The sequence below is a fragment of the Megalobrama amblycephala genome, linkage group LG5 (assembly GCF_018812025.1).
Source record: "Megalobrama amblycephala isolate DHTTF-2021 linkage group LG5, ASM1881202v1, whole genome shotgun sequence".
NCBI lineage: Eukaryota > Metazoa > Chordata > Actinopteri > Cypriniformes > Xenocyprididae > Megalobrama > Megalobrama amblycephala.
In genome coordinates, this window is record NC_063048.1 from 35976993 (window position 1) to 35993730 (window position 16738).

General features: G+C 41.5%; 1 protein-coding gene across 7 annotated transcripts in view; it reads right to left on the reverse strand.

Moving 5' to 3' along the window:
* LOC125269224 (ryanodine receptor 3) overlaps positions 1 to 16738 on the reverse strand; it is a 152716-nt gene that overhangs the window by 36632 nt on the left and 99346 nt on the right. For 3 of the 7 annotated variants that reach the window (XM_048192091.1, XM_048192090.1, XM_048192093.1), the window contains 17 exons: positions 12151 to 12240; positions 11941 to 12078; positions 11739 to 11801; positions 10674 to 10749; positions 10470 to 10590; positions 10279 to 10394; positions 10119 to 10186; positions 9765 to 9886; positions 9276 to 9325; positions 9130 to 9190; positions 8254 to 8492; positions 7786 to 7867; positions 5587 to 5717; positions 4996 to 5310; positions 2718 to 2958; positions 2356 to 2443; positions 2182 to 2274 (listed from right to left, as the gene is read on the reverse strand). In XM_048192091.1, coding sequence (XP_048048048.1) covers positions 2182 to 2274; positions 2356 to 2443; positions 2718 to 2958; positions 4996 to 5310; positions 5587 to 5717; positions 7786 to 7867; positions 8254 to 8492; positions 9130 to 9190; positions 9276 to 9325; positions 9765 to 9886; positions 10119 to 10186; positions 10279 to 10394; positions 10470 to 10590; positions 10674 to 10749; positions 11739 to 11801; positions 11941 to 12078; positions 12151 to 12240 — 2094 coding nt within the window. Of the gene's footprint in view, positions 1 to 1295; positions 1311 to 2181; positions 2275 to 2355; positions 2444 to 2717; positions 2959 to 4995; positions 5311 to 5586; positions 5718 to 7785; positions 7868 to 8253; positions 8493 to 9129; positions 9191 to 9275; positions 9326 to 9764; positions 9887 to 10118; positions 10187 to 10278; positions 10395 to 10469; positions 10597 to 10673; positions 10750 to 11738; positions 11802 to 11940; positions 12079 to 12150; positions 12241 to 16738 lie in introns of all 7 variants that reach the window. The other 4 variants (XM_048192088.1, XM_048192089.1, XM_048192094.1 and 1 more) reach the window with 2 other exon arrangements.

The window sequence follows — 16738 nt, forward strand, 5'->3', positions numbered from 1 at the left end:
AAAATAAATTTCATAACTATATTTATGCTGTATTTAACATTAATCCTGTACTAGAGTGACTGAATTGTTTGCTTGCTTGTTTTAGCGCCGTCATGGGAAATCCCCTTAACTTTTAAAAGGACAAAGATATCGCAGTTAAGGGGATTTCCCATGACAGCGCTAAAACAAGCAAGCAAACAATTCAGTCAAACGTACAAAAGTAGCACTCTAGTACAGGATTAATGTTAAATATAGCATAAATATAGTTATGAAATTTTGAAGCGTATTGTATTATAAGTTTGTTTTAGCTTGTTTTAGCGCTGTCAGGGGAAATCCCCTTAACGTTTAAAAGGACAAAGATATCGCTTTCCTCTGCGGACATTCAAACTGATATATTACGGACATTAACCTGAAGAATGAAGGCAGGTAATACACTCGTTTAGTCGATCTCTCTCATAATACTCTACAAAATACAATATGCTTTAATAAAACGACTCAACGTTCCTCCATTACTAGTTCTAAAGTGACGTTTGAGAATTAGAAACGGATATTCGACTCAACTGTAAAACTGTCAACATGAGATCTGAATCCGTGGCGGAAGGAAGTAGTTCCTCACAAAAGAGGTTTTAAAGACACTCCGTTGTTATTTCTTATTTATTTACACACTTGTGCCATCAAACTTTTGTATAAACGCAATATCACACGAGTAGCCGTGTGTTATAGCTGTATATCAGCACTGTGATTACCTGCGACCGAACCACAGCTGTGCTGATATACAGCCATATCGCACTGTTACTCATGTGATATTACTCATTATATATATATATATATATAAAAATTTTTAAAAAGAAATGCCTTGGCAAAATAAGTATAAAGTGAAGTACTGAAATGACTACAACTTAAATAAAACAACTTAAAGCTGAATAGAAATATAAAAAGTCCTAAAAACATATGATAATGACAAAAGCACATAACAAAATTACTGAAACTTTAACTACAATAAAAAAAAAAACTGAAAATATAAAAATAAAACTCTAAATATTGATAAATACTATAATAGCATATAAATAATACTAAACCCGATCGCACTAATATTGTGTTTCTGCCGATGTTTAGAGACACAGAAGACTGACAGAAACAGACAGAAAGCAGAAAGAAGGAGAAACCAGGCAGAAGATCCAGAAATCACAGCGACACACACGACCGTAGGAACCGCAGTACTGATGATGTCATGCAGATCGAGTACAGGAGTGGAGCTGAAGCACATGACACACACACACACACACACGTGTTTCAGCTCATGCACCAGACTGTACCTTGGGTAGGAATGACTGTGCATGAAGGAGAAGGACAGAACAAGCACAGGCAGTTAGAGAAGAACAGTTCACACAGGAAACGTTCAACTACTGATCATCCAGATATCAACTGGCTGAACCAAATTAATTCAGTTTGATATTAATATTGTCCATTTCCTGTGAGACTTTTGGTTATAAAAGTGATTGAATCAAAAGCTATATAAGTTCTGTTAATATAGCTTTGCATTAATAAATACATGCGTTTAGTCATCAAGGTCGATGCGTTTATGATTGGCATTTGTTCTCCTGTGAAAACAAACCTAACAGTGATGAAACAGCGAAGGAGGTTTAATCAGGAGGATATTAGTATGTGATATTAGTGATTAACGGCTGGTTGAGCGTGTGTTCATGAGGGGAACGAGCAGAAGATTAAAACTACTCAAATAAACGTGTGAGAATAAGAACAGAGAGAGAGAGAGAGAGATTGTGTCTTTAACCTTCAAATTAAAGTCAACATGAGACACACGTTCACTTCTGTAATCCGGTTTCTGCTCACCAAGTCTGTGTTTATTAGATCAAAAATACAGTAAAAATTATGAAATATTATTCCAGTGTAAAACGGCTGTTTTCTATGTGAATATATAGTAAAGTGTAATTTATTCCAGTGATTTTTAGCATCATTACTCCAGTCTTCAGTGTCACATGATCCTTTAGAAATCATTCTAATATGAGGATTTTCTGCTCAAGAAACATTTATGATTATTATCAGTGTTAAAAAACAGTCATATTTTTTGTGGAAAATGATACATTTTATTTTTCAGGATTCTTTAATGAATGGAAAGTTCTAAAAGAACAGCATTTATTTGAAACAGAATCTTTATAAACGTCTTTATTGAGTCACTCGTACCTTGGCCAGCTTGGTTTTACTGTCACCGGTGAGGAAGGAGAGATTATTGATCTCGTTCTGAACAACAAAGTTCTGCTCCTCCCTCTTGAAGTTCTGCAGAGAGTGAAGATCTTCATCAGCTCTGTGATGCTGAGACTGATTTAAATAATGTGATGTAATTGAAGCTGCTCTTACATGAGATTTACACCACAGGATGAAGATTTCTGCCACCATCCTGAAGAGCTCGTTAGAGTCGGCATCGGGTTCCTTCAGCCAGCGAGACCTGAAACCAGCCGACAGATCAGATGAACCGCAGGAGCTAATGATTCATTACATCAGACACGTCTACATTTACCATTAATCACTTTAAAATAAAAACTAATCAAAATAAAACACCGTGTAAATCAGAGAACCATGAACATGCAAATGTGGTGTTGAATTATTGAAATATTAACTCAAAATCTCAGGGGTAAATATCTGAGCTCAAAAAGGAGTCTGATGTCACGTGACTTGTCATTATCTGATGACATCAGTCACCGGTGTTTGTGCTCCGTCACCTGTTGTTGTCCACGTAGCGGATGAGCATGGGGTAGAAGGCGTACAGGTCTCGGCACAGCACCGCAAACTCATCCAGAATCAGAAGCTCCGCCTCCTGGGTGTCGGCCTTGCTGTCGGCCTTCAGAAGCTCCTCCTCCGACACCACCTTCACCGTCTTCTTCTTCAGCTTCTCCAGCGTGGGCAGGAAGTGAGTCTTCAGCAGGTCGGCCCGCGCCTTACTGATGATGGGCTGAGCGTACACTGAGACACACACACACACACACACACACACACACACACACACAGTAGGTACTACATTTGATGACGAACTTATTTTAACCAGTAACGTGTGTAGCATGAATGCAATCCAGATTCTGCTTCATTTCACATACAGTTCTATACAGTAGGGAAGTAGACAGGAATTGTATCTGTGTTATTTAGTATGCATGATTAGGGTTAGTTTGTTCACGTAGTGCAGATACTGTAACTCACACTCAAAGCATTCAAAAACTAAACTGCAGTTTCTAAATAAGCTCTTTAAATATGATTTTTTTGAGTTCATGACTTATTTTAGTATCATTGATGTACTATTGCAGTTTCTATTAATATTTTGAGGAATATTTTCATTCAGGGATATTATAGTCAACTAAAGCTAAAAAACATTACAAAAAAAGATTTCTTGCAGATGCAACACATGCAGACGCAACACGCACACGCAACAGATGCAGACAACACACAGACACAACAGATGCAGACGCAGACACAACATACGCAGACGCAACACAACAGACGCAACAGATGCAGACGCAGACACAACATATGCAGACACAACACACAGACACAACAGATGCAGACGCAGACACAACACGCACATGCAACAGATGCAGACGCAGAAACAACATATGCAGACGCAACACACAGACACAACAGATGCAGACACAACACACGCAGACACAACACGCACATGCAACAGATGCAGACGCAGACACAACATATGTAGACGCAACACACAGACACAACAGATGCAGATGCAGACAACACACGCAGACGCAGAAAACACATGCAGATGCAGCAGATGCAACACGCAACGCACATGCAACAGATGCAGACGCAGACACAACATACGCAGACGCAACACACAGACACAACAGATGCAGACAACACACGCAGACGCAGACAACACACGCAGACGCAGAAAACACATGCAGATGCAACACACGCAGACGCAACATGCACAAGCAACAGATGCAGACGCAGACAACACACGCAGATGCAACAGACGTAGACAACGCTGAAGCAACAGACGCAGACACAACGCGCATATGCAGCAGATGCAACACGCAGACGCAACACTCAGACACAACAGACACGCAGACGCAACACGCACATGCAACAGATGCAGACGCAGAAACAGCATACACAGACACAACATCCGCAGACGCAACAGACACAAGACACACAACAGATGCAGACGCAACGCTCACGTGCAACAGATGCAGACACAGCATACACAGACACAACACACGCAGACACACGCAACAGATGCAGATGCAACAGACGCAACATACGCACACAACAGACGCAGACACAACATATGCAGATTCAACATAAGCAGACCCAACAGATGCAGGCGCAACACGCAACAGATGCAGACGCAACACACGCAGACGCAACAGATGCAGATGCAACAAATGCAGGCGCAACGCATGCAGACGCAACAGATGCAACAAATGCAGGCGCAACACGCAACACATGCAGATGCAATACACGCAGACGCAAACAAATGCAGCCGCAACACGCAACAGATGCAGACGCAACACATGCAGATGCAACACATGCAGACGCAACTGATGCAGATGCAACATATGCAGGCGCAACACGCAACAGATGCAGACGCAACAGATGCAGATGCAACAGATGCAGGCGCAACACGCAACAGATGCAGACGCAACACACGCAGACGCAACAGATGCAGATGCAACAAATGCAGGCGCAACACGCAACAGATGCAGACGCAACACGCAGACGCAACAGATGCAGATGCAACAAATGCAGGCGCAACACGCAACACACGCAGACGCAACAAATGCACACGCAACACGCAACAGATGCAGAAGCAACACACATGCAACATGCACACACAACAGACGCCAATACAACATACGCAGACGCAACAGACCCAATTTTGTAATTTTTTTATTATTTTAATAAAGGTACACTATGTAACTTTTGGCTCTCTAGCAGAATTGAACCCAGTGTTTCTAGAAGCAGAAGTTCAGGAGATTAAGTTCTGCTCACCGGCAATGCGCTTCATCCAAGAGGCCTCGTCGATGCCCAGGTTGCTGTTGAGGATCTTCAGGATGTTTCCCAGGACGAGGCTCAGGTGTTCGGAGGTGACGGTGGTGCTGCAGACGCCCATGGGCCGGTTCTCCGGGCCTCGCTCCCACCAGTAGGACAGGTAGTTGCACAGCATGGGCAGCACCACCTCGATGACGTGCGGCATCTCTGTGTATCGAGCGCCAGACTCAGACATGTCATTAATGTCTTTCATCAGAGCGTCCAGACGAGGCATCTCAGGACACACGTCCTCCACGCTCTCCGGCATCCCTACAACTGACACACACACACACACACACACACACACACACACACACACACACACACACACACACTCACTGCTGCAGCTTTACACAAATATACACGTTTATATTACATGAATATCGAGTTGAACTGATGTGTCACACGTGTTTATTGGTTTCTATCAAGTAACTTCAAATATGGTTCATCATCATCATCAATATTTACAGTTGTAACGTAAAAATTGCAATAAAAACAACACCTGTGCCGTCACTGAATGAACCCTAGTAAGTGTGTTATTGTGTCACTTACTGGCTCGTTCACGAGACGTCTTTGTGTTGAACACAGAGCAGGGGTTGTGTTTGTTGAGCTGCGGCTCGAGGAAGGCAACGGGCATCGCACCCGCTAGAGTCGCCAAACATTCGCCCAGCGCCGGGAGCTGCCTACAACACACAAACACACATTTGTTTTTGTGAATTGTGGAGACATTCCATAGGCGTAATGGTTTTTATACTGTACAAACCGTATTTTCTCTCCCCCTACACTACCCCTAAACCTAACCATCACAGGAAACTGTGCACACTTTTACTTTCTCACAAAAACTCATTCTGTGTGATTTATAAACCTTTTGAAAAGTGGAGACATGGAGTAATGTCCTCATAAGTCACCTCTCCTTGTAATACCTATGTCATACCCATGTCATTATACACTTTTGTGTCCTGATATGTCACAAAAACGCACCCCCCCCCCCAACAGAAGCAGATGCAAAAGATGCAGACACAACAGACGCAGATGCAACACACAGACACAATACACACACCAGACACAGACAAAACAGACGCAGATGCAACGGACGCAGACACAACACATGCACAAGACGAACCAGACGCAGACGCAACAGATGCAGATGCAAACACAACAGACGCAGATGCAACACAGACACAATACACGCACCAGACGCAGACGCACCAGACGCAGACACAACACACACACACGCAACAGATGCAGACACAACACACACAGGACAGACGCAGACATTACACACGCAGCAGACGGAACAGATGCACACACACCAGACGCAGATGCATCTGACACACCAGACGCAACAGATGCAGACGCAGACACAACACACACACACACGCAACAGATGCAGACAGACACACCAGACGCAACAGATGCAGATGCAGACACAACACACACATGCAACAGATGCAGACGCAACAGACACACCAGACGCAACAGATGCAGACGCAGACACAACACACACACGCAACAGATGCAGATGCGACAGACACACCAGACGCAACAGATGCAGATGTAGACACAACACACACATGCAACAGATGCAGACGCAACAGACACACCAGACGCAACAGATGCAGATGCAGACACAACACACACACGCAACAGATGCATATGCAACAGACACACCAGACGCAACAGATGCAGACACAACACACACATGCAACAGATGCAGATGCAACAGACACACCAGACACAACAGATGCGGATACAACACACACATGCAACAGATGCAGACGCAACAGACACACCAGACGCAAAAGATGCAGATGCAGACACAACACACACATGCAACAGATGCAGACGCAACAGACGCAGACACAACACAAGCACCAGACGCAACAGATGCAGATGCAACAGACGCAACAGATGCAGATGCAACGGACGCAGACACAACACACGCACCAGACAAACCAGACGCAACAGATGCAGACGCAGACACAACACACACATGCAACAGATGCAGACTCAACACAAGCACCAGACGCAACAGATGCAGACAGCACACACGCAACAGATGCAGACGCAGACACAACACACACATGCAACAGATGCAGACTCAACACAAGCACCAGACGCAACAGATGCAGACAGCACACACGCAACAGATGCAGACGCAGACACAACACACACATGCAACAGATGCAGACGCAACACAAGCACCAGACACAACAGATGCAGGCGCAGACAGCACACACGCAACAGATGCAGACGCAACAGATGCAGACGCAACTGACGCAGACGCAACTGACGCAGACGCAACTGACGCAGACGCAACAGACACAGACGCAACGGACACAGACACAACACACGCACCAGACAAACCAGACGCAACAGACGCAGACGCACCAGATGCAGACGCAAGAGACACAGATGCAACACACACGCAGCAGAAGCAGACGCAACAGACGTACACACAACACACATAACATGCAACACACCTAAAAGACAACACACACATATACAAATAAACATGCAGCATGCACACAAACAACACATATGTGCACACAACGCGACACAAACAATACATGGACGCACACACACAACAAACACAAACACACAACACATGCACATGCAACACACATACACACACAACAGACACGTGCACACACACACACACACACACAACAAACAAACACACATACAGTACACAGCATAAGAGCATGTCAAACAAAGCTTCAGGTAAAGAAGGCTCTGGGATCTGCTCACCGCTCCACATAGATGTTTTTTCCAGTCCCCAGAGCATATAAACTGGTCAGGATCCGATAACACGACACCTGCACATCATCCACTGAGAAAACCACCAGAAAATACAAGCATTAGTGTTCATAAAGTTTAAATCACACAAAGATAATTACAGGGCCATTTGAAGTCAGCGTAAATGACATTTACAATCATTTTTATTTACTTAACATTACATTATATTACATTCACTCTTCAGAGCAACTCCAACTTAACCAGAATTATATTGCAAAGTAACTATTAACAATAATTAATTTATTTTTATTATTATATTTTAAATTTATTAATATAAATGGATAATATAAATTATTTTTTTCCTTTATAATAACATCACAAATCATTAAATAAGAGCAGGAACGTGCATTTAGCAGGTAAACAGAGTCAGCATGAGCTCAACATCTGAAAAAAATCTCCCTTTAGCATTAAGCGACTCACGCAGCAGGTCGCAGCCGAACTGATGTTCAGTGATGTGTTCGAACAGCGCGGTCAGGATGGGCAGCAGAGCCACGGTCGTGTAGTTGATGTTCTGCGAGACGCCCTTCATCTGGCTGCGTGAGTGAGTGAACTTGCCCAGCTTCAGGTTCTCCAAGGTCTTCTCCAGATCCTCAGCTGCGTTCTCAAAGAACGTCCTCAAACCGGCTTTGACCAGCTCGGATCCGGACTTCATCACGGTCCTGCGAGAGAAACCATCCTACAGCATCACCGCATCAGATCTGCTAATGCACTTACATCACAATAACAAAAGTTTAGACAAAATTCAAAATGTAACATTTAACTTCTGCATAGAAGTGGAAAAATATGTTCAAATATTCCATTTAATGTCAAAGAACAACATAAGTTATAAATCAATCAATCTGTCGCTCAACATGTAGTAAAATACAGATATATCATGCATTTTCTTCTGTCACTGGTCATTATTCTAACCTTGAAATCATAGTTAGGCATAAAACATTGTCCTAAATGTGGGAAAAAATACATATAAAGTCATATAAGTTAAAAATAAGCGGGCCCAGTATAGAACCCTGAGGTACTCAACTAATAATAGGAGCTGAGGATGAGGAAAACTTACCCAAAGCTACAGAGAAAGTCCTGTCTTTAAGATAAGAACTAAGCCCTTGATGCCGACTCAATGTTTTAGACGCCAAACAAGGATACTATCATCAAGTATCAAAGGTAAGCAAGTCGAACGCAAGCAAAACATTGACACTTTCAGCAAAGCCGACTCAGTATGACGTCCCAGAGCAAAACAGGCACTATTTTTGTAATCACCAAGAAATATAATGCAGGGCGGTGCAATGCAAGGAGCCGTACCTGGTGTCCAGTGTGTGTGCGAGGATGTGCAGACAGCTGACCATAGTGGTGGAGTCACTTCCTGCAAACACACACCAGAAAGCGCTGAAAACCACCAAATCAATGAACATCACAGAGACACAGAGAGAGAGACACGGTGATCTTACCAAACAGAGAGATCCTGTGTCTAACCAGAGCGGCCAGCTTACAGAACAGACTAGAGCAGAGCAGCAGGAAGTGAAGAAGACAGCGAGAGGAAGAAGAAACGGAAGCTTAAACAGGTGAAGAGCGAAGAATCACTGCTGATTGAGTTATCAGGTTTATTAACTAGTAAAATATTCATCAAAATAAAAAATGCTGACTTTTTGTCTCACAATTCTGAGTTTATATGTAAAATAAAAATGAGAATTGCGAGCAATAAGGTCGAAATTGAAAAAATAAATAAATACAGAAATACGAAAAAATGAAGTCAGAATTGCAAGATTTAAACTTGGGATTAAAACTTATAAAGTCCAAATTGTGAGATATTTTGAGAAATGATCCAAGTAAACAAGATTCCATATAAATGTGCTGCGAACAGATTTATAAACGATCAAAGTAATTAAACATTTTACGATGAGATACATATAATCATGTGACATAAGATGCTCCATCACCTGGTGACCATCTCTTTCTCCTTGTTCGACGCATATCCGCTGCTGCTCAGATTCTTAGTGGGTGACGACAGGAAGTAGAGCGAGTGATTTTTAAAGTACTGGTCTATGAGGGGGAGGAGCACCTACAGGAAGTACAACAGGCAAACAGAAAATTAAACAGTATAGAGGTGAAAGAGAACTTAGTTTAGTACTCACACGCTGCGTTACGCTGTGTTTTAGTGTGAAAAGCACATGTCAGAACAGCGTGCAAATAAAAAGTTTGACTGGCAAGGCTTTAAAACATGCAAATAATCATTTTCATGATGGAGAAGAACTGCAATGTCATGTGAGCGTAACCCTACTGCACTTTCAAACCTTAGCAAAGAACTTGATCTCCTGTTCATGTGGTGACCTGTCGTTCTTTCCACTGGCCGCCATCGCCTCTGAAACCAGCGAGAGTGACGGTTAGTTCATAATCTAAAGAGAACCTGTGAGTGTGTGGGGAATCACATGACTTCAGACTGAAGAAACCGACCGAGGTGAGCGATGAACTCCTGCGCGGAGTCCACGTATTTCAGCAGCTTCTTCAGAAACTTGTATGCGAAGCGTTTCTCCATGGAGGAGGAGTCCTGCTCCATGTCCTTCAGACCCCTGGAAGGAAACACAGCGGCACCGTTACACTCAGTCCTCACGTGAACACGCGTGTAAAAGCGCACACGTCTGCACCTGCTGATGGAGTATCCGTTGATCTGGAGGAAGCGGAAGAGATCTTGCGCTCTGTCTCGGTCCTTGGCTTTTTCTTTGGCCGTGAGCGTGTCGTACGGCACCAGCAGCGGATGCGTTCCTCCTGCACCCGAGAGCACACGTCACATGTCACGCATGACCTTCACATGTCACAATCACTCAGAGCTGAAGACAAGAGGGACAAACCTCTGGTTCCCAGATCACTCTTCTTCTTCTTGGCCCAGATGTTGTGATAGTTTTCAGCCACCACCTCAACCATCGACTGAAGAACAGAAACAAAATTCTAAAATATATATATATATATATATATATATATATATATATTTTTTTTTTTTATACACACTTTAAATAGAAATATTTATCATTTATTGAATATAGATTAAATACATTAAATTTTCTTAATTAATTAATATTACTGATTAATAAATGTTGTAAAAAATATATCACTCATTGTTAGGTAATGCATACATTTATGTTAACGAATATTTCTAACATTTATTACTGCATTTTTAAATTAAAAATGTATCTGTAGCATTAGTTACATTTCATTTATTTTTATTATCTGATATTAACAAAGATTAATACATTCTGTAACAACATATCAGGTAATGCATGAATTAATATTAAAAAATAAATAAATTATTTATTTCAATATTTATTAATGCATTCTTTCAATTATATTTTGCATCTGGTAACATTAGTTGAATTTGTTTATTTTTATTAAACAATAATAATGAATAAATGCTTTAAATATATATTGCTTGTTTTTAGGTAATGCATAAATTAATGTTGACATAATTTCAACATTTATTTATTAATGCATTTTTAATCAAAAATGTATATAGTAACATTAGTTAAAATTGTTTAATAATTTTATTAACTAACATTAACAAATATTAATAAATTCTGTAAATAATATATTGCCCATTGTTTGGTAATGCATTAATGTTAACAAATAAATTAATTATTTATTAATTTAAACATTAATGCATTATTTTAATACAATTTTGTATCTGGTAAACATTAGTTAAAATTGTTTATTAATTTTATTAACTAACATTAATAAATTCTGTAAATAGTATATTGCTCATTGTTAGGGAATGCATAAATCAATGTTAACAAGACCTTATTCTACAGTGTTACCCAGTTAAAATTACTGTAACATGTCAGTGCTTTTTTTAATTCAAATTTTTTAATTCCAGCTGTTCAACACAAATCTACAGATGTTTGCTGCTGCTTTGCGCACGTCACCTGCAGTTCTCTGGACAGCTGGACGCTGCTCATGTCCAGTGGATTTGGATTGAAGCCATTACCCTGAAAACACACAATAACAAACACTACAGTACTGAATCTGATATGAATCTTCTGTATTATCGTACTGACCTATGATCTTATTTGAGGCTGCTGGACTGTTATTGATTAAATCATTGCAAACGATTAAACACAAAGACACCTGAGAGGCCTGTGAGATCCGCCGCATCTCTCTCTGCTGAAACATGGTTTCTCCTTCTTTGGTCCGGTCGATGCTCCAGCCCATCGCTAACATGCTCTTCAGGGACTCGCGCACCGTCCAGCGGTAAACCTCCTTCTCCTGCGGGCGGAAACACTCACGCTAAGAGTCAAAGATCACATGATGCTGGATGTTCTGAGGGCTGTTTTGTACCTTCTCTGTGAGCGATTTGTAGGATCTCAGCATTGGGTGAGTTTTTGCTTTTTCATCAACAGTTTCTCCGTGTTTCCAGCCCAGAAGCACCTGAACACAATGAAAACATCTTTCTTTTGTTTAGTGTGCTCTCTATGTATTTCTACAGCACTTCATACAATACAGATTGATTCAAAGCAGCTTCACAATGATAAATGGGAAAATAACAGAGTTAATGTTGCAAAATTCAACAGTTATGACACAAACTCAATTTCAGCTGTAAAGCCGCTCTATAGAAAACAATACCGTTATTATTCAGATCAAGTGTTGTTCTCATCTGATAGTGTCAGAGCAGATAAATCATCAAAATGAAGTGAGTTTTTGCATAAAACAAGAACAAATATCTGCCAATGGGGTCAGAAGAATAAACATTTACTCACTGAGAGATATTAGTTCTTGTATAAAGCGCTCTTTACTTGTGCGATATAGAGGTTGTTACTCGTGACATATTGCTCTAGTTACTCGTGGGATATTGTGCCTGTTACTTGTGTGATATTGAGCTTGTTACTCGTGCGATATTGAGGTTGTTACTCGTGACATATTGCACTCGTTAATTGTGGGATATTCCGCCTGTTACTCGTGGGATATTGCACCTGTTACTTGTGCGATATTGAGGTTGTTACTCGTGGGATATTGTGCCTGTTACTCGTGTGATATTGAGCTTGTTACTCGTGGGATATTGCACCTGTTACTTGTGCGATATTGAGGTTGTTACTCGTGGGATATTGTGCCTGTTACTTGTGCGATATTGAGGTTGTTACTCGTGGGATATTGTGCCTGTTACTCGTGTGATATTGAGGTTGTTACTCGTGCGATATTGAGGTTGTTACTCGTGGGATATTGTGCCTGTTACTCGTGCTATATTGAGGTTGTTACTCGTGGGATATTGTGCCTGTTACTCATGCGATATTGAGGTTGTTACTCGTGGGATATTGAGGTTGTTACTCGTGCGATATTGAGGTTGTTACTCGTGTGATATTGAGGTTGTTACTCGTGCGATATTGCACTTGTTACTCGTGCGATATTGAGCTTGTTACTCGTGCGATATTGAGGTTGTTACTCGTGTGATATTGAGGTTGTTACTCGTGCGATATTGAGGTTGTTACTCGTGACATATTGCACTCGTTAATCATGGGATATTCTGCCTGATATTGAGGTTGTTACTCGTGGGATATTGTGCCTGTTACTCGTGGGATATTGCACCTGTTACTTGTGCGATATTGAGGTTGTTACTCGTTCGATATTGTGCCTGTTACTCGTGCGATATTGAGCTTGTTACTCGTGCGATATTGAGGTTGTTACTCGTGTGATATTGAGGTTGTTACTCGTGCGATATTGCACTTGTTACTCGTGCGATATTGAGGTTGTTACTCGTGCGATATTGCACCTGTTACTTGTGCGATATTGAGCTTGTTACTTGTGGGATATTGAGGTTGTTACTCGTTCGATATTGTGCCTGTTACTCGTGGGATATTGAGCTTGTTTCTTGTGTGATATTGAGCTTTTTACTCGTGCAATATTGAGGTTGTTACTCGTGTGATATTGAGGTTGTTACTCGTGCGATATTGCACTTGTTACTCGTGCGATATTGAGGTTGTTACTCGTGGGATATTGTGCCTGTTATTCGTGTGATATTGAGGTTGTTACTCGTGACATATTGCACTTGTTAATCATGGGATATTGTGCCTGTTACTCGTGACATATTGCTCTAGTTACTCGTGGGATATTGCGCCTGTTACTTGTGCGATATTGAGGTTGTTACTCGTGTGATATTGAGGTTGTTACTCGTGCGATATTGCACTCGTTACTCGTGGGATATTGTGCCTGTTATTCGTGTGATATTGAGGTTGTTACTCGTGACATATTGCACTTGTTACTCGTGGGATATTGTGCCTGTTACTTGTGTGATATTGAGCTTGTTACTCGTGCGATATTGAGGTTGTTACTCGTGTGATATTGAGGTTGTTACTCGTGTGATATTGAGGTTGTTACTCGTGCGATATTGTACTCGTTACTCGTGCGATATTGAGGTTGTTACTCGTGGGATATTGTGCCTGTTATTCGTGTGATATTGAGGTTGTTACTCGTGACATATTGCTCTAGTTACTCGTGGGATATTGCGCCTGTTACTTGTGTGATATTGAGTTTGTTACTTGTGCAATATTGAGGTTGTTACTCGTGCGATATTGAGGTTGTTACTCGTGACATATTGCACTCGTTAATCATGGGATATTCCGCCTGATATTGAGGTTGTTACTCGTGGGATATTGTGCCTGTTACTCGTGGGATATTGCACCTGTTACTTGTGCGATATTGAGGTTGTTACTCGTTCGATATTGTGCCTGTTACTCGTGCGATATTGAGCTTGTTACTCGTGCGATATTGAGGTTGTTACTCGTGTGATATTGAGGTTGTTACTCGTGCGATATTGCACTTGTTACTCGTGCGATATTGAGGTTGTTACTCGTGCGATATTGCACCTGTTACTTGTGCGATATTGAGCTTGTTACTTGTGGGATATTGAGGTTGTTACTCGTTCGATATTGTGCCTGTTACTCGTGGGATATTGAGCTTGTTTCTTGTGTGATATTGAGCTTTTTACTCGTGCAATATTGAGGTTGTTACTCGTGTGATATTGAGGTTGTTACTCGTGCGATATTGCACTTGTTACTCGTGCGATATTGAGGTTGTTACTCGTGGGATATTGTGCCTGTTATTCGTGTGATATTGAGGTTGTTACTCGTGACATATTGCACTTGTTAATCATGGGATATTGTGCCTGTTACTCGTGACATATTGCTCTAGTTACTCGTGGGATATTGCGCCTGTTACTTGTGCGATATTGAGGTTGTTACTCGTGTGATATTGAGGTTGTTACTCGTGCGATATTGCACTCGTTACTCGTGGGATATTGTGCCTGTTATTCGTGTGATATTGAGGTTGTTACTCGTGACATATTGCACTTGTTACTCGTGGGATATTGTGCCTGTTACTTGTGTGATATTGAGCTTGTTACTCGTGCGATATTGAGGTTGTTACTCGTGTGATATTGAGGTTGTTACTCGTGTGATATTGAGGTTGTTACTCGTGCGATATTGTACTCGTTACTCGTGCGATATTGAGGTTGTTACTCGTGGGATATTGTGCCTGTTATTCGTGTGATATTGAGGTTGTTACTCGTGACATATTGCTCTAGTTACTCGTGGGATATTGCGCCTGTTACTTGTGTGATATTGAGTTTGTTACTTGTGCAATATTGAGGTTGTTACTCGTGCGATATTGAGGTTGTTACTCGTGCGATATTGCACTTGTTACTCGTGCGATATTGAGGTTGTTACTCGTGGGATATTGTGCCTGTTATTCGTGTGATATTGAGGTTGTTACTCGTGCAATATTGCACTTGTTACTCGTGCGATATTGAGGTTGTTACTCGTGGGATATTGTGCCTGTTATTCGTGTGATATTGAGGTTGTTACTCGTGACATATTGCTCTAGTTACTCGTGGGATATTGCGCCTGTTACTTGTGTGATATTGAGCTTGTTACTCGTGCGATATTGAGGTTGTTACTCGTGTGATATTGAGGTTGTTACTCGTGCGATATTGCACTCGTTACTCGTGCGATATTGAGGTTGTTACTCGTGCGATATTGTACTCGTTACTCGTGCGATATTGAGGTTGTTACTCGTGGGATATTGTGCCTGTTATTCGTGTGATATTGAGGTTGTTACTCGTGACATATTGCACTTGTTACTCGTGGGATATTGTGCCTGTTACTTGTGTGATATTGAGGTTGTTACTCGTGCGATATTGAGCTTGTTACTCGTGTGATATTGAGGTTGTTACTCGTGTGATATTGAGGTTGTTACTCGTGCGATATTGTACTCGTTACTCGTGCGATATTGAGGTTGTTACTCGTGGGATATTGTGCCTGTTATTCGTGTGATATTGAGGTTGTTACTCGTGACATATTGCTCTAGTTACTCGTGGGATATTGCGCCTGTTACTTGTGTGATATTGAGCTTGTTACTCGTGCGATATTGAGGTTGTTACTCGTGGGATATTGTGCCTGTTTTTCGTGTGATATTGAGGTTGTTACTCGTGACATATTGCTCTAGTTACTCGTGGGATATTGCGCCTGTTACTTGTGTGATATTGAGTTTGTTACTCGTGCGATATTGAGGTTGTTACTCATGCGATATTGCACTCGTTACTCGTGCGATATTGAGGTTGTTACTCGTGGGATATTGTGCCTGTTATTCGTGTGATATTGAGGTTGTTACTCGTGACATATTGCACTTGTTACTCGTGGGATATTGCGCCTGTTACTTGTGTGATATTGAGTTGTTACTCGTGTGATATTGTGCTCGTTACTTGTGCGATATTGTGCTCATTACTCATGAGATATTGCTCTAGTTACTTGTGTGATATTGAGCTTGTTACTTGTGACATTGCACTTGTTAATCGTGGGATATTGTGCCTGTTACTCGTGGGATATTGAGCTTGTTTCTTGTGTGATATTGAGCTTGTTACTCGTGCGATATTGAGGTT